This window comes from Hyposmocoma kahamanoa, unplaced genomic scaffold (assembly GCF_003589595.1).
Source record: "Hyposmocoma kahamanoa isolate Upper Pololo Valley unplaced genomic scaffold, ASM358959v1 202, whole genome shotgun sequence".
NCBI lineage: Eukaryota > Metazoa > Arthropoda > Insecta > Lepidoptera > Cosmopterigidae > Hyposmocoma > Hyposmocoma kahamanoa.
Genome location: NW_020653726.1, coordinates 13,883,881 through 13,903,295, shown reverse-complemented (window position 1 = coordinate 13,903,295; position 19,415 = coordinate 13,883,881). Strand labels below are relative to the sequence as shown.

Below are 19,415 nucleotides of genomic sequence, written 5' to 3'. Positions count from 1 at the left end.
GTGTCTTGTATTGGATACAAGCAACCGGCGGCAACTAGAAGCGAACATTCTATTTTCATACAATTAATATGAATTCGACACTGTCGTCGGTTGCAGCAACAGGACACAGTCGCCAGTTGCGGCAACTGCAATAGCATGAAAGTAGAATATTCGCTTCTAGTTGACGGTTGCTTGTATCCAACACAAGACACACATTTGCGCGGCGCCTAAGCGGAATTTTTTAACGCAAAAGAGGTAAGTGATAGTATTATCATTCATACATTATACCATGTGTAATAAAAAATCTTGTGTCTGTCTATATTATAGGCAGAATTAATTTATTTGGTGTTTATATACGTAATTACCGCTTGAAAAAACGGTCAGTGTGGAAAATACCACCGTTGTATATAAGAAACAGTCAAAAAAGTCTATGGGGTTGCGTTGTTAGCGGAATGGGCAGCCGGGGGCCCAGTGGCCTCGTGTGTTGCAGTTGTAGCAGCGCCCGTAGCCGCCATAGGGGGCGCCGGGGAGGCCTGGGACGACCCCACGGCGTCGCGGCCGACTACCAGTATTGTTTGACCGCCCTGTTAAGTACATATTATTAGTCTTGCTGTTAAGTTCCTAGTACTTAAGAAACTACTATTATATTATGTAGAATATCTTGCAAATAGAGGTGACCCGATCGTGTAATTATCAAATATACACGCACACGAACACACGCACGCACGCACACGCACGCACGCACACGCACAGATGCACACGTTGTTGGCAATTTGTAACTAATGTGGTAGTGATAGATGAGAAGAACACGCTTACCTGTTGTATTATTTGATACACCCGATGCGGCTGGAGTGGCATCGGTAGCGCTCCCCTGGGCGGAAGACGAACCGCCCGAAGCGCCGACAACTGCGGCGGAGCCGGTAGCGGCATCTGCGCCAGTGGCAGCCGACTCGGAGTCATCGGAATCGAATTCGTCGGATGCACTATTGACGAGATAGTAGTCGCGGCCGAAGTCCCCCTCCGCGCCGCTGTTAAGTCAAATGTATCTTTCTTATGGTCACTTTTTACCACTCACGCACATTCTAGCTAGCTTTGGCTCTTGGGAGACTAAAATATATATACATAAATAATTATAATGACGCTCTGGATATCTATCCAGAGCGTCAGAGCGAGTGCATCTGCACTAGGCATGAGTCTGCACGACGATGATCTCTCACCAAATGCATCATTCGAGATCGTCGATTATGATTATGAAGATTATATGTCTATTAAGTGTCAATACCGTGCACATACTTTTTGACAATGACATAATTCGCGGGGAGATTATCACAGATAAAGGGCTCACTCCCTTGTCGTCGGCCAAAGAGGAATGGCGACTCCCGGCGGTGCTTAGTACCTCTGACCGGGAGTTCGTGTGGAAAGAGGAGTTCCATGGGAGGTTCTTCAAGGTACTCCACGACTCCTTTGTGGACAGGAAAGTCACTTAGGCATATGGTTTCCGGTTGTTCCGCTCGTGTTAATACTGAGTAGGTACATACTTGCACAGATACAACCAGGCAGTCAAAATATTATACACATCAAGAGCTCGCTCTGAAGTACGGACTCGTGTAACAGAGATTGCCTTATTCCAAGTATCCACCGGAGCCAATGCTCGAAAACGACAACACGGAAATCGATAGGGACCGATTCATTATCACAGAGAGGACTATTTTTTCAGCCCGAGATTCTGATATCGTCGCCTTACTTTTTCTAACTCGTATTGTAAAACACAAAGTTACTGAAATGCAAAAAATGGTTTGTATATACCACGGAAGAAAGAAAAGAATGGAAATGGCATCAAGCAACATTTGTATCAAAACCGGTGTCGCCACACGCACACATTTGAAAACGTAATCTTACATGAGTAGGTACTAAGATAACATAATTTTTGATTGGTTATAAATTACCAAACGAAAACGGGCAATAATAAAAATATTTTGGTAAAAAAATTGAACTTATTTGGATATAATAAGGTTTTATTATTACTAGTCACACAAAAGCTAAGAATCCTATGAACATAAATTTCTTGGAACAAAAGCAAAAAGTTGACAATCTACAGATAGGGATGTGACATTTAATTGATATCGACATTATGTTTCATAACTAGCGGAATATTGAACTAGGCATTGCTTTATACTTGCTACAATTAGGGTTAACCACGGAGTATATGGAAACGGCATTTAAAGCAATTTCTTCGAGAACTAGCGTAGCTGACTTTTACACGCACACATTTGTTACGAAATACGCATAAGGTTTTACTACACGCAAATATTAATTGATATTAGCTACGCAGGCGTGTGCGTATACATAGCTACATGCTACAATCACTGTATTAATGATTTATTATACTGTCATCGTACTTTCATTAACCTACTAGATTTCAAGTCAATCAGATCACTGGAAGGGTTGAAATATTAAAACACAGTCATCATAAAAATCTTTATTCTCCCTGAAATATGATATATTTGTTCAACAATTACCTCTTTCTGAACTGGCTGAACTTGACTACACCTACAGCGTCGACGAGCTTGTCAAGAAAATTAAGATACTTATTTCCGAAGGCGAAGAAGCGAATAATTTGATTCATGAAAACTTGACGAAAAATAACTGGCAATGCTTCAGAAATGTTTTCACATTTAGATGTGGTCTATAATTTGTGAAGGCGAGTCTGAGTTTCATGTCATACATTATTACCTGATTAACCAAATTATTTATTTCTTAATGAATTTTTCGGTTGTTATTTATATTTATATAATTTAATGTGACGTCATAAAATGCCTATAGCAAATGGTGCTACATTTAGTAGGTACCCAGCTTTTATTGCCTGTTGCTTCAGTCCATTTCTCCTTTAAAAAAGATCCTGCGGAAAATTAAAAAAATCAATACAAAAACTGCAAATGTAAATCATGCCTGTGATAAAACTAAGAACTCAAGCGCACGAAAATGACGTATAATGAGCAAGTAGGGAGATAGGAATCATGTAGACAAGGGAAAGAAAATCTCCAATCTCATAAAGTCTTCATTTGATACTCCACGAGCTTACGTGCATTGTAAAATTATCGATACTATAACTCTTCTGTCTATATTTCTTTTTTTCCATTAATATGTCGTTTTTACTTAAATTGAAAATTTTTAAAAACTATTGCGAGTGTTGGGACCAAACATTTAAGTAATCAAAATTGTTAGCTTTTAAATATCTGTAAACAATTTATGTTTACACATTGGTACCGCTATAATAAAAAAAATGTTGAACTAAACCAAAACCGGGTTTCTAAATACAGAGTTTCTACATATCGATAATTTGATTACAACACGCGGACCCAGTAGGTACCAAGTGTAATACGACGCTAGTGCAAGCAATTCATTGAGCGTCATTCGAATTGTTCTTTTGACGGCGGCGATGGTTAGCAACCAATGTATATTGTTATTACCGGGTTGCAAGAAAATAGTTTTGTTTCGAAATTATAGTATTGTATAGTCATTGACTTACAAATAAATGGACGACGGGTCTAATACAAAAACCACGAAAAAAATGTCCCAAGTCAACTTATTTAAACGTAGTGACATGTCAAGGAATATGAAAAAGCTAAAACGTTGAATTTAAATTGTAATGTCATCGCAGTACTGTCTAATTTTGCTTGCTTCGCTGTCAGTCGAACAAACGAATACTAAAGCGTGAATGACGCTCTGTATACGATTTTAACACCCTATAAGTTCGGACACTTTTTAGCGCGGGCCCGACGTCCATATAATTGTAAGTCAATGTGTATAGTTCAAAATATTAGAAAATACAGACTTTTAGCACTTACCGATGGAAGGAAATCACTCCCGGAGTATTTTTTAAACTTTGACTTCTTACGCGACATGATATAATGGCACAATTCTATTTCTATTTCTATGTTTTCCACAAATTAATCATGTATCACATTTGAACGACGACTGACGCGCTGTTGACACTCATACGAACGTCTGTTCATAAGCTAGGTAACGCGGACCCCACCCACTAACCAGTCTATTACTAGTATTTATGTGGTCTGTGGTATATACCAATTTTGCAGGCTGATTTCAAATCACATCTCTTTCATATTTATACACTGGCTTTTACCTATTCTTAAAATAATGCATCCAAATTAACACCCTTGATAAGAAATTTAAAATAAATAAAAAGACTTGCCATCTCCTGAATAATCACTCTTTATAAGATACGAGTTTGAGAAAGTAAGGCATCGATATTGGATCGATAGCATTCGAGGGTATTTCTCGTGAACGTTGCCATCCCGCATGATGACAGTTTCGTGAAAGCAGAAATCGAGAAACGTGGGAAGTATCTCGATCTGGCGCACGAGATCACAGACATATTGTACGTGGCCTACACTGAAATAATCTCAATATTGTTTTGTCCGCAAACGGGTTAACTCCAGTCACCCTCGCTAGCAGCTTGAGGCGGTTGAATTTCTGTGTCTTGTCGATTCCTGCACAAATGCAGAAAACTGTCCAACTCGATACGGCACGAATTGATCGCCGCCACCGATTCTTGAACCTGAGTCCCGAACCCCGGCCGACAGTGCCATGGCCCGACTGTGCCATGGCGTGCTCCCCACCGCCTCTCCCATTTAAAAATTCAAAATTAATCTTTTAGGTCATAGGAGAGGCGAGAGTTTAAAAGAGATAATAATAATAATTCTTATCTATTTTAAACTAATAAAAAATAAAACTTTTTGTGATGCCTTTTTTAGTTTTAATTTTTTTTAATTAAACCAACGTTTCGGGCTTTTTACAGGTTCCATAGTTGCGGCAGACTATACAAATACACTATAGATAAGTATACTTGAATTTGTATTTTTTTTAAATTGTAACTACTAGGCAATAGATTCTTACTAGTAATCGGGGTAGTATTCCAGGAAGTCCGTGTCCTCCTCGGCGCTGGAGTACGAGCTGAAGCTGAAGCTTCTTCTTCGGCTGCAAAAACACAATCGATTTTAGATTAGTTTATTCGAATTAAGAACGCACAGAGAGATTCCATAGAGCTAATCACATTGGTATATGAAATCAAACCAACCCATTGTTTCGATACAGTACAAATACTCTCTATAGCATATCTGAACAAATATACAATACAACAATAAAAACACAGGTGCAACAGGTGGCCTAATTGTTAGATAGCAATCTCTTTCAGGGAACCTCTGAGTTACAGGATAAACTTAACGATAATCATGAATGGCACAATAAAATGCTAGTTAATTAAAAAATACGAATGTATTGCACTAACACAAATAAAAATAAATAAAAGTAAAAATAAAAAAATTCGAATAAAAGTAAAAAATATACGAATATATCGCACTAAAAAAAATGAACTGTAATGTATTCACTTTAGCGGATGTTATGGCTTGATTGCTATTAACTCTGCGATCCTTTAGTCATCGTCAGGCTGAACTGATATGCCCGATAGTCTGTGACCAGGTGGTTTGATTTACGAATGTAATCACTCACAAACCCTTTTGTTTATGCATAATATTTAACCCGTATCAAGGAGCCTAGATCATAAATAAGAAAAAAGAAGACCAATCTTGAGCGTTATTTAATAATATGGGACCATAGCCATAATAAGACAAGATGCATACGGTCGACGAAGGAGCATGCACACCTAAATAATGTCTATTCACTTTCGCCTTGAAAAAGCCCAAGCTATAACGTTCAGGGAACAAGTCTGCAGGCAGAGAATTGCACTCCATAGCCGTTGGCCATATACATGTGGAAGCGTAACTCTTCGTGCGAATCTTTGAAATACTTGGTACTTGGTGTAACGGGCTAGTGTCCGCAACTCGACGTCAAGGCGCCTATTTTGCGTGTGGGAATCTTTGAAATATCCACAACATAGAGGTGGGACCCAAGCCTACGCCTAGTCCCCCGGTGATGGAAAGGGGAAGCCGGAATTAAATCGTGTTATTCCATCGCACACTCTCCGTGATATATCCTGTAAAATACCGATAAGCAGGCAATTTTACGGTGGTGTTCAAGGCTCTGCAGCTTCACCTCTACTGATTCCGAGTCACCTATAAGCCTTTTGGCACGATTGTCAATTGAATCCAAGGTGGCCAGTTGGTATGTAGCAGAGCCATCACAAAGCTGGTGGCTGTATGTAATGGTTCACCAATAATACCTACCAGTTCACTGAACAATATGAAATGTTAAATGGCGGCCCTAACCTTTAAATTCATTGTCTCATAAACTATCAGCAAAAAAAATTCAGAAAATTAAATTGTCTTTATTAGGATTGTTAAATCTGCGTTCGAAATAAAAAATTATGTCATGAAACTTTAACGCATTTCAATGATTTTTTAATATGAAATTAATTACTCAAAATCGATTATAGCATGACGATTAACATGTTCACAGAGTTGTTTTTGTTGTATAGAATAAATTTATCAAGAAAAGAATGCGCATCTTATTTGTTTGGGCTAATTTGGAGTGTCTCTAAATTTAAGTTAAATTAGAATTATTAGGGCCTTACATTTTATAAGTATTTGGGTTTTCCTAACTTTTTAACAGGAAACAAAAATTTTAATGTCATCCGTCTCGCAGAAGTGATCAACAATTAGTAGAATTTTATTTATTATTCAAAAAAATTCAGTAGAAATAATTGTTTTCTTATCTTTGACTACAGCAGCAAATTAATTATTTGCTTTGCGAGTGAAATGTCATTTGTAACTTAATAAAGTAGGCACCTTCAATTTTTGACAACTGTCAATTGTCAAATGTGGAAAAATATTTTATTTTTCTGAATATGACTTTTTGAAAACGGAAATTTTTCTGTGATCCAACAACTAAAATAACAATATGAATGAATGGAATATTGTTTATTGCACGTTAAATTACAGTTAAAATACAATACAATGCTTAACACGTTGCACCCGCCGCGCCGTGCCCAAACGAGGACACTACTTTGAGTACTCGTAATTTTTTTATATTACTATTAATATTCATTACAAAAGTGTATATGTAAAGTAAAATAGTGAATCTTGATTATATTACTTAAAAAAATTGTTTAGAATTAAATAAAAGTGGGTGTACTGTTCCTTTTGCGGGGTTAATTTACGCACATATGAAAGTCAGTTGTTTTTCCTGTTGTTACCAACAATTTATTACATTAATTTATTTATTGTTGAAATATATTCGTATACTGTAAAATAAAAATGATATAATTGAGTTAAATAGTGTTTTCACAACTTCAGACGGTGGTAAATAACGGTGTCCCTAATTGGGGCCATTGCGCGCATACGGGGTAGTTTATTCGTTTCTCATCTAGAAGTAATTTTCAAGGAAGTAATGACACAACGGGTATTTGGCAGCCACAATTATTACTATGGGCTTCAGAAAACCATTGAAGCTGTAATAGATGAAATAGAGTAAAACCGTGCCAATTTTGACTATCGATTTTAACCAATCAACCAAATTGTGTTCGTTCTATGGCTTGACAATAGTATTTGCACGATGAGCTCTCTGATTATGACAATGTACTTTCCCTGGTGAAAATAAAAAGATGAAGCGCTGTGAATAAATAGAAAGTTGACGTGGGTATCCCGCGTGATTTCAAACTTACCAGCAGGATAAATCAAGCTGACCAATCTTTTTGTATCGCACTGCTATAAGAGGCAAAAACTGGTGATGTGTTTTGTTCCGCTACAAGCTGGACCTAGCACTAGCTAATACACGGTGTTTACACTTCCTGACTAATGATACGAAGCTAGATCAGCTACAGTTTAACGGTTATATCAAGTCACTATTCGAGACACAAATACTCAAAGTTTACATCCAGCAGCTTCTTTGGTGCTAAATCTACAGTACATTGGTGTCGGTCACTACGCTCAGAAGTTGGCTTAACAGTTATGATGTGCAAATAGCTGTTGAGCCACAAATAAGCGCGTTGGCAACATAAAAAGTGCAACAAGTCGTTGTACACCGACAAATATTGTTATAATTTTTTTGATACTGCTTGAGCCCATTGTCCCCGTTTGAGGACGGCATTTTATTTCATATAAAATAATATCTTTTTTTCTTCATAATTTTCTCATAAGTAGGCTATTTTGTAAAGGTTCATAAAAAAAATACTTTTCTAACGCTAATTTGTATTTGGGCGTTAATGGGTTAAGTACAATAGTAATAGTAAGTTAATGTGCAACAGGCGGCATTATTGCTATGTAGCAATTTTTTTCCAGGCAACCTTAGTGCACCCCTTTTGCATATCTCAAAAATGATAGACATTTGAGATATGCAAAAGGGGTGCAACCATAGAATAAAATAATAAGTACACTACGTAATAAGTAATAATAAAAATATATATGTAGCAAGACATACATACAAATAATATTAATGCATACATAATAAATAACTAATAATATTAAATACTTATATACTTTTAAAGGAAAAAGAAAAATTAAGTATAAATATAGGAAATAAATGAACGGATAGTAGAGGAAATACGTAACTTAGAAGTAGAAGAAGTGATCCTTGACACGTTGTTTGAAGGAATCAAGAGAAAGGGATCGTCGAATCAATTCAGGGAGAGATTCCACAGATCTGACCGCAGAAACGGTAAAAGAGTTGGAATAAAAGTTAGAGGTATGTTCAGTAGGAGAGTATCAGAGGAGCGAAGGGGACGGCAGAGTGTAGAAGAGTGGAAAGTAAGCGATCCTTATGATAAGAAGGCGTAAAGGGATAGAATATAATTGAATAAATTTTTCGCATAAATAAATAATGTTCCGGATGTTTTTCCACATTTGACGTTGGTCAATGTGGAAAAATATCCGGAATGTGTTGTATATATGAGAAAAATAAGTGTATATGTGTTGGACACCGGTCAAAAGTTGGAAGTTACTCAACGAAAACGATGGAGCCAGTAAAAAGGTTTTCCCGTTGTTGTGAAACCATTTTAAATCTCGGTTTTTTCTATGTGGTTTTAGCTAAACAAGTTTACTTTATAATTCACGCTAAATAAAACTTCAAAAGACATTTCTAAACGTAGAATATTCGTCGCGAATATTAGTCGCCTTCGAAATTATATTTTTCCAATTTTTCGGCGAAATACCAACAGTAGGGTTGTGCGCCGGACAGGCGGGAGTTGTCCTACTTATTTTTATTATACTATGACGTAACATTTTGTCTTTTCACAAACGTCACATTTATTATAAGGCGAACATTTCGGGAGTTATATATTTAAAATATAATGCCAAGTTCAACATTCGCCATTTTACAGCAAGAATGCTTGCTAAAATAAGCATTACTTGCGATCATATTTCAATTACATGGATGACATGCTCGTAAATAAATCATTTACTGATAAGAGACAGCAGCACTGAAATTAAATTAATTTTAGTTTTCATTTGCTCGAGTCGTTGTCACTGTCTACGAAATGTTAAACTGAACAATTGAATCAGAATATGCACGACTTATGATTTCATAAGCCGTGCATATTCTGATAATGGTATTCGCTTAATGGTAACTTGGTTTTGTTGTGTGTTTCGCTCACGTTATGCATCAGTGTCTAAACAAAATGGTCGGTGCAATTTAGGTTTGATTTTTTTAATTTGACCTAAAATTAAAGAACATCAGATCAAAAACGATACGAGACATTTTAACTTATTCTCTTTTTAACGCTAAACGCATCGAAACGGTAGTTTTTGTACGTTACTACGAATAATTCATCCAACCTGAACAGCAACCGATAAATCCGTCTTAAAAATATATTTCAAATAAACGGATCTGAACACAATGCGAGAATTCCGTCAAATGAGACTAAACGAAATTAGAATTCAAATTTACGGGCTTTTGTTCGCTCCTCAATTCACTTCGGTAAGTGCCTGATAAAAATTATACCACTTATCATACCTATAGGCCTCCGCGTAGTTCGATGTTGCGAGTTCGGCCTCGAGTTCTGCAAACAATACAGCTTCTATAAGACTAAATGCATTTATTTTGTTAATTTACACGACTAAAAAGACTTTTACGAAACGCTTTTGCTTGTAACGCTAAAACGAGTAACTTTAGTTACGAGTGTGGATGGGACTATATATATAATTTTATAAAAGGGGATTAAAACTACAAAGACATAAGTTTTGTAAAAAATATATACATTTTATTGATAGAAATATTATAGGATACTTTAACAAACTACGCTTAAAAATTTGTACATTTGCTACTTAAATATAAGTTTTTCAATATACATACAGGCAATTTGTGACAATTTATTTCATTCAACATTGTAAAGCAAAAAAAGGAGAAAATTTTATAAACAACATGTCGTTTTATGTTAAAAACAAATTACGTAGTATTCTCAGTCATAATATAGTATTATTTCCGAAGATTATTTGAAAAATTTTAGAGAAGTGTCAATGAAGCTGCATTGTTCACATTTTATTTTTGCATTCACCAAATATATATTTAAAAAAAAACACAACAATGTTATTACCGTCTAAAAATACGTTTACATTTGCATGTTGCATTTTTTTCAACAAAAATCAACTTGCTAATAAGTTGTTACAAATGAAAATACGCAACATAAATAAGGTATATGCTTCAGGCCTTCTATAAGCTGACAAGTGAGTTTCACAAACGCCATATTGCGGAGTAATATAGCAATAGTTTCTTCTATATTGATAATAACCATATGGACATAAAATTCTACATCACTATATGCATTCAGGGTCTTAAAACAACTTGTCAGCTTTTGTTTCAATTCAATTTATTTCTTTTTGAATTTACCTTCTCTATCTTTGAGCATTTCTTCTCTTCTTTTCTTCATTTCTTCCGATTTTTGTATCGCTTTTTCTATGAACGAATCGAGAACTAAACTTCTACATTGTGATGTTATTTTGGCGCTGAAACAAAATAAATATTGGTAAGTTTCTCTAATCTCCGGGTCGTATTCTAGAATTCTACTTAATGCTCAAGTCAGGATTTGAGTATGGTTTAAAGCACTCGAAATCATACTCAAGTCCCTGCCATTAGTGTCGTATTTCCAGTGCTTGAAATCATACTCAGATCCTGACTTGAGCATTGAGTAGAGTTCTAGAAGACGACCCTCAGTGTACTACTGTCTGTCACGAGCTGATGATATAAAAGATAAAGGTAAGTGCTCATACTATATTTTACGGGCAGTAGATGAGATGCTGTACAGCACTTCTGTCAAGCCGTTGAAAGGGTTGCTATTTATAAATAACTCTTTCTTCTTCGTCTCTTTCTGGTAATGAACTGCTGTTTCTTCACAATAAACATTTTATTATCTACATCTTTTGAAAAGATAATTCGATCTAAGACTGATACAAGATGTAGCGCAACTCACCGACAAATAGGGCAGTCTTTTTTCTTCTTCTTCCACATTGTGATGCAATATTTGCAAAACGTATGCGAGCAGTTCAAAGTAGTGGCGACTATGAACAATTCGGCACAAATGCTGCACTGCAGTTCACTCTCCATTAATTCGCCTACTTCCTCCATTGTGCCCTGCTTGGAAGTACCCTGGCCGGCGTTGTTGGAACATAGACTATTCAGCAATGTGTTCTTTTCACTTTCAAGTGACTGTAGTTGGGATTTCGTCTGGAAGATAAAATGAGTATTGTGAGACGTAATATAGGTATCGATTAGTAGTAGTCGACAGATAAAGGTGGTACCTTTATCTGTGAATCAAGTTTTATTGAAAGCAAATTCTTGCATTATATTCCATGTGTGTACTGAACTCAAAAAGCACCATAAGTTCCTGGAAATACAAGAAAGGATGTGACCAAACTTGACGACACGGATTCGCATAAAGCAGGTCAGAAAACTTTATGTCGTTTCCACACGGACCGTTTAATAGGTGTGGTGGCTCCCTGTTAGAAAATGCAATATAGGAATATATTAAGTAATCTGGATGTCAGTAACTCTACCTTTGACAAAGTCAGAGTTTGGTCAAATTACATGCATACGAGACTTTTCAACTTATATCTCAGGGTGCCGGGCGCAGTGGCAGCGCCTCTCGAGATCTTTGCGATGTAAAGCTCTGAGTGGCACTGCAACTGTTATGGATAGGCGTGTCGTTTATCGCCAAGTGCACGACTTGTTCGTCCCGTCACTGGGTATCATGGTATCATGTTATTAAAAAAGTAGCTTCAAGAAAAGAGTATGCCTGTGAATGGCTTAAATATCTATGCTGTAGACTGTGTAGGCATTTCACGAGGCATCCATTCCAATAAAGAATGAACACTAATCATGTTGTTTAGCTAGTGTAATATTTAGGCAACCTATACTAATACATGTATATATATTATTAGTCTTTTTTGAATATGGAGTAAAATGACGTTTGCAGGGTTGCCAGTTTTCATAAAATTAGTTATTGTCGATAGTTTCGTCGGTAGATTGTGAAAGAAGGTAAAATTTTGCCATAAATTGTCTGAATTGTGAATGTTAGAAGTTCTAATGATTACTAATTGTGTTGTTACATTCTTTATTCTAATTTTGACAGTTGGCCTACTAGATTCGAAATAAATTTTTATTCATACACATTATCTATACTAAATTAAAATGAAAAACTTTAAAATATGTCTCCACTTTGTATTTTTATAGAAATAGCTCTAAATGCAGTGTATGCATGTATGAAGTTACGAAAATATACAATTTAAATGGACCTCTGCTCAGCAGTTGGACGAATAATGGGCCGATGATTATTCAAATGAAACGAGTACAGCTATTTATTGCATGAGGGTGACCAACATTCAGTCGATAGAATATTTATTGATTGCAATCACTAAATACTTGCAAGCGGGCAACACTTTTACACAATGAAATGTCATTTCACTCCATCTTCAAAAAAAGGCAGAATAAAGGCTGTCTACATTACTTACTGATTTAGAATTAAAGACATTATGGTAAACTCAATCCTTTTCACTATTTAGTACATAATTACTACTAATTTCAGAATAAAAACCTGTGGATTATTTACCTTTGCCAATTGTTCCTGTAATGAACTTATCACTCCACCGGACTGTTCTGCCTGCTTTTGTATCATTTCTGCAGCCAGTGAAGCTAGCTCAATTTCTCTTTCTCTTATTTTTTCCTGGTAATAACAGCTATCTATTAGACATAATTATAAAGTACAATCACATTACACTAAAACTATATAAAACTAGGTATGTACACATACATAATAAGTTTGTGAACATTTCTGCAAGGTGGCTGTTCTTTATTTTTACACATTTCCAAGGTGAAAGGTTGTTACATCGCCGTGTCGTCGTCCTCAGTTTAATGTGGACAAGGCAATTTTTTTTCATATTTACGCACACGTAAAATGTCACGCATGCAATCGGCGGTTATAAGTGATAATTAAAAATGACCAAAAATTGATTTAATGTAATAATTTTTAAGCTTAGTGTGCAAATAAAATACCTTGAGTTCTTTCATCTCTTTTTCCGCATTTGCTTCTGCCTCAGCAAGTTCTGTCAGTTTTGACTCCTTTTCATGGAGCTGAAACAATACATTTATTCACAGGCCAAAACAATATAATAATACCAACTAAGCATTGGAAAATTACTATGGACGTGGCACAGTGATGTCATAATAATATAGTCTCGTATTTGACGGTATGCAAAACGAATTTACTAGGTGATTTTGAAGTGTAGCATTAACCTAAAGTAACAAAAGTAATTTAAATTAACCCTCATTTTTTCTAGCCACATTGGCTTATTGTACATCGAGTTCCTAACCTAACCGAGTCCATACAATTTATGGGAAAAAATCTTACAAGTTGTTCCATTTTCATTTTTTCGTCTTCACTGACTTTCTTCAGCTCTTCAACTCGCGTGTTCAACGTCACTTGGGCCTTGAGCCTTTCCTGCTCTGTTTGCTCAATTTGCTGAGCCAAATTTTTTTTTATGTCGTTCAGTTCTTTTATAAGCTCTTGTTCTAGTTGCTTCTTTTGATCTTCTAAATTCCTGAGTTCCTGAAAAAAGTTTCATAATGACAAAGATTAAAATGGGTATGGGGAAACAAAAATTGTATTGTTAACAAGTGTATTGTTTTCTTGTCTATTTCCAAAAACCAGTAATGAACAGCTACAGACTCGAATAGTTAATAGATTTACAATGCGTTTACAAAAAGGGAAATTCAATTTATAATGTAAAAGTTTAAAAACGGAAAGAAATCTCCAGTATTACCTAGCAGTGTAAGGCGAAAGACAGCCTGGTGACTTCAATATTCAGTAATTTTGTTTCTGCTAAAATATGTTTCTACCAATTTTAAGGTTAGTTTTCTCTACCTTATATCGGTGGCAATTTCTATTATTTGAATATGCAGATGAATCGAAAATTGACACTGTTCTTAACCAAGACTTCCAAATTGACCTTCTTCTAAAATTAGTGACGCCCACGGAGATAAGTTAATAAATATATTAAACTCATGGCAAACCACCAAGCACCAGGGTTCGATCTCATCGACAAGAAAGTCCTTGAAGAGTTGCCGCACAAAGTATTAGTATATCTCACAATACTATTCAATGCAATCGTGAGAGTAACACATTTCCCAGATCTGTGGAAAGTATCCCAAATTATAATGGTCCACAAACCTGGTAAATCTCCTCACGAAGATACTTCATATAGGCCGATCAGCCTACTGCCTGCTATGTCCAAGCTGTTTGAGAGGTGTCTGCTACGGCTGACACATTTATTTCAGGAAAATTTCATCGTCTCTGACCACCAATTCGGGTTTAGAAAGGAACACTCAACTGCAGAACAGGCCCACAGAGTATGCAGAGCAATCGGAAAGTCATACGAAACAAGAATACTGCTTGTCGGCGTTCCTTGACATACAGCAAGCCTTTGATGAAGTTTGGCACAATAGGTTTGCTCTATAAACTAAAGTCTTTATAGTCACACGCATTCTATGGACTCCTCGAGCTCATACATTAGTAACAGAACAGTTCAAATTAAGGATAGTTCCCACACATCAGGATTTTATGAAATCTCTGCAGGTGTTCCACAAGGTTCCGTGTTTGGGCCTGTTCTGTACACACTCTTCACAGCCGACCTGCGACAATACTCAAAGGCCACAGTTGCTACTTTCGCTGATGACACGGCATTACTAGCCTCAAGTAAATGTCCAGTTGAAGCGGACCGAACACTTCAAAGCAGCCTAAACGAAATGGAAGTTGCCACTAGTGTGATTACATCACTACAGGTCACATTCACTCTCTGCAAAGAAGACTGCCCACCGGTCACCTTAAATGGCGCTCAACTCCCACATCAGAATGTAGTGATATACCTGAGAATGCATTTGAACAGCAGACTTACTTGGAAGAAACACATTCAAACCAAAAGAGATGAAATCAATTTGAAATTCAAAGGACTCCTCTGGCTGATTGGACGAAATTCAAAAGTGGCCATTGATAACAAAATTCTAATTTACAAAGCAATACTAAAGCCAATTTGGTCTTATGGCACTATGGTAATGACTTTCCAAAGGGTGCAGAGCAATATACTAGGAGAGACATCAAATGTGCCATGGTTCATAAAAACAACGAAGATTCACGAATTTTTGACATGCTCACAGTTACAGAAGAAATAGCTTGCTATGGTGATAAATACAGAAGTCAGCTAGAAGATCACCCAAATTAACTAGCCAAGTAGCTCACTATGCCTTCGTATACTTTCGTATACGAAGATTTAAAAAAGGCGTGTCATCTTTGACCACGGCAGTCAGTAAAATACCTGACTACACAACCTATAAAGCAGGGCTCCATTGGGAGTAGCACCCTTTCTATTATGAACTACATACAACCCATCTGTTCAAAGCCAGGAAGGCTGATTGCAGGATTAAGAAAAAAAAAAAATATTTAATTAAATTAAATTCTTAAATTCTTGTTTTAAGTATCTAGGGCACTGAGTGTGTCGGAGAGTCTGTGTAACGACATGGACGTTGACAGGGAGCGCAGGGCGTTGGCAGTAAGATGCAATAAGCTGGCCCGCAGGTTTGCACATTGTACTAGAAACGTAAAACTCACGTTTTTTAAAGCATTTTGCCAATCTTTTTACACATGTGGCTTGTGGGTTAAGTATACACAGAAAGCGTGTCGCGCCCTGTCCGTCCAGTATAATGACGCCCTCAGAATGTTGTTGGAATTGCCGCGCTACTGCAGCGCTTCGGGAATGTTTGCCGAGGCGCGAGTTTAGAGTAGAGAGAGTAGTAGAGAGTAGGCTTTAGCGCCATTTTGCGGAAGCGGGTAGCGGCCCTAATGCGCAGGGTGCGGGGCAGCGCCAATAGCCTTTTTCGTACAGAGGCCGAGAGGAATGATGGGCCCATATTATATCAATGGGTGTACATGTCAATGTTTAGATTATTTATATTAACATAGTTTGTAACAATTTCGTTACTTACACCACATGGGTATATTGTCCAAAATAAAGAATTGAAATATCAGTGAATAGTCTTTATCTGTTTAGTCACCTGTCAAAACTTTAATTACACTGTTAACAGTAAAGTTTACCACTACAATTCTTTTAGCCTGCTGTATGAAGTGCTTATATATATTTTGGTCTGGTTTCTATTTGATACTTTTTCATTATAATTATAAGAGTGGATATTACCTGTTCTTTAGCCAATTTAATCAGTTCCGTTTCTTTACGCAACTGTTCTTCCAGTTCTTGCTTTTCTCTTAGTCGAATCTCCTCCTGTTCCAGCATTTTGGCTTCTAACTTCTCCAACATGTCCTGTTTAGAGGAATTTTCTCTACTCAGTTCAGAGAGGAACTCTTCACGCTCTTTTAATAATTTCTCTTTTAGCTGATTGTTCTCTTTGAGAAGTTCTGACTCTGTTGCGTTGTGTTTCTGAATTTGTTCCTAAAATTAAGAGAATGGGCTACTATTGCTTATATGTGTACAATGTTTGTGGTAATTGATGCAGTTAGGTTTAGTTGTAATTTGGCTCAAATGTCAAAGATACAGAATACTAACCATCAGCTCTTTAATTTTTCCTTCCATTTCGTCTCTAACAGAAGCCAACTGTATATCTCGTTCTTCAATCAACTTGACCTTCTGAGATTCCACCTCTAGTTTCTCCCCTTTTAAATTTTCTATTTGTATTGCAAAGTCATTTTCAAGCTGTTGCATTTTTCTATCCATATCTAATTGTAATTGCACTTTTAACATCTTAGAAGTTTCCTGTCTTTGTTTTGTACTAAGAATTTTTTCTTCTAAATGTTTTATTTCATAGCTCTGTGATTCTTCAAATTTTATCTTAACATCCTTTAAAAGATCATCTCCATTTCCATCATTAAGTTTTCTTCTCTTTTTTGGTACTTCAAATATGTGAGAGGCAGGGTCAATGAATTTATATATGAATTCATTTGGCTCAAGTGTGACTACATCATTGTGTGCAAGTTTCCATGTATTGCCTTTCCCTATCCTATGCCCATTGACTTGAATGCCAAACGAACTGTGATCTTGGAGTTCCCACTCATTGTCTTGGTTCTTTTTCAGAGTGCAATGATTTCTGGATATCGAAAGACATGGAATCACTATCACATTTTTTAATCCTCTGCCAAGAGTGAACTGAAATAAATAGTTCAATTAGGGTTAAAATAAATAATAAATAAATACTGTGAAATTTTACTTGACAATATCTTTTGTGTAGATATAGATACAAAGTAGAGAGTAGAGAGATATACAAATAAGTTTTCTCCGCTTGCTGGGGTCAAAGTAAAGGTACATGATAACTCATGTTAACTCTGTAGCAACTTATAGTTGTGCTCATGAACCAGTATTGAATGTGTCCAGAACTAAATCTAATTGAAATTGGCCTCTTATAACCACATAGTGGTCACATTCCATCTAATGTAGCATATCTTTGAGTTTGTTACAAAATTGACATAGTGGGGATTCCGGTCTGTATATTTCATGATAAAACTTGTTTAAGGGAAGTGACCAGCACAAAGTCTAAAGCCAAGACTAATGTATTTCTAAAAAGTGTGCTGTCCTCAAACCAGGACTTTCACTGGACAGTTTTATAGCAAATTGCTTGCACTGCAGAAACTTCACTATACATCTTACTCCACATGTCTATATTTAAGTTTCTTAAAAATGGGATAACTTCTGTAGCACGAGGTTTACATAATGGTACAGTTAAGAGCACATCAAGCTTGACGCTTTATGCTTTGGACCATTCTTATCATAAGTAGCATGGAGTTGGATTTAAGCCTTAAGTGTTAAGCTTGACGTGCTCTTGACCTTGTACCATGGAGTTTGAGATTGCCTCTCTTGCTAATTTCAAAATATTTCAGTCTGATGTGTGATGATATCCGTTGCAGCCTGATCATAAATTAATTTATCGAGATTTTAGGTTTTCGCGATTGTTACACATAGGAAATGAAACTATTTTTCCGGATTTAAATCACGTATGTTTGTTTTTTCAAACAAACCGACGTCTCGGGCACTTTACAGGTCCTATGGTCACAGTTGACTGAGGTGGTACAATCTTCAACCTGTTATGTCTAATATTAATGCAAACACCCTATTTTTTCACTATAGTTGCAATAGTTATTAATTAAATACCTTATTTTTAATTTTATAAAGAAAACATTCCAATTTATGCCACATTAAGTTTTACAAATTATTTTATTGAATGAATTTTTATTAAGTTTAATTTATTATTAATTAATAATAGAAATTAGAATAAACTAAAACATATTAATTAGTACTGCAGTCTTATGTCTGTTTAGGATTTTTCATTAGAGGAAATACTGGATCCCAAACTGGTGGTACGGAGAAACTATCTTCCTAGTTGAAATTAGGACGTTTTTTAATTTCAATGGCCTCTCGCAGCATCCTGGGTAGATAACGGACTTCTATTGCAAAGACCTGCGGTTTGTCAAACTTCATTGAATGTGTAGGTTTATCCATGACATGCTCGCAGACTGGAGACTTGTTTACGCGACAGTGTTTGACATCAGCTATATGTTCTTTGATGCTGGTACAAATACTTCACTTCGTTTGTCCAACATAAGAGAGACTGCACTCACAGTCAAGGTTGTAAACTCCTGCATCCTGTAAGGGGATGTTACATTTCATGGGTCTCAGGAACTGAGAAATCTTCCTCAGAAGCTTGAAATAGGTCTTGATAGGTGCACGCCCGAGGACTCTTCCGATCTTGTCTGTAACATGTAGGACTTGCTTTATATGCTGATGTTCCCCTGCCAGATTTTTACTGTCGCAGACACCATTTTTTTGTTTTTTCAACAGATTTTAAAAAAAAAACAAATATACGCGATTTAAATCCGGAAAAAATAGTTTCATTTCCTATGCATAAATTAATTATTAATCTCAAAGCTTCGTATGTTATAGGCGTACCTGGCTCCACAAAATACATCAGACTGAGTGTTG

General features: G+C 36.3%; 1 protein-coding gene across 1 annotated transcript; it reads right to left on the bottom strand.

The window, feature by feature from the left end:
• Window positions 1–166: 166 nt before the first annotated feature.
• Window positions 167–19,108, bottom strand: LOC113226863 (E3 ubiquitin-protein ligase RNF8-like). Its single transcript, XM_026459650.1, has 12 exons — window positions 19,055–19,108; window positions 16,992–17,588; window positions 16,626–16,877; window positions 13,790–13,987; window positions 13,435–13,512; window positions 12,992–13,105; window positions 11,357–11,610; window positions 10,777–10,892; window positions 9,904–9,949; window positions 4,897–4,977; window positions 796–1,007; window positions 167–563 (listed from the first exon to the last, which is right to left on the bottom strand). Exons 1-12 carry the CDS (start codon window positions 19,076–19,078, stop codon window positions 424–426), a joined length of 2,112 nt encoding a protein of 703 aa, XP_026315435.1. The 5' UTR covers window positions 19,079–19,108; the 3' UTR covers window positions 167–423.
• Window positions 19,109–19,415: the final 307 nt, after the last annotated feature.

Excerpts from the sequence above, each read along its gene's own strand:
- LOC113226863 (XM_026459650.1), bottom strand. The coding sequence starts at position 19,078 with ATGCAGGAGTTTACAACCTTGACT. Across the intron at positions 16,878-16,991 it reads GAAAAATTAAAGAGCTGATG|GAACAAATTCAGAAACACAA; the intron begins GTTAGTATTCTG and ends TCTTAATTTTAG. Across the intron at positions 11,611-12,991 it reads TACAGGAACAATTGGCAAAG|ACGAAATCCCAACTACAGTC; the intron begins GTAAATAATCCA and ends TTTATCTTCCAG.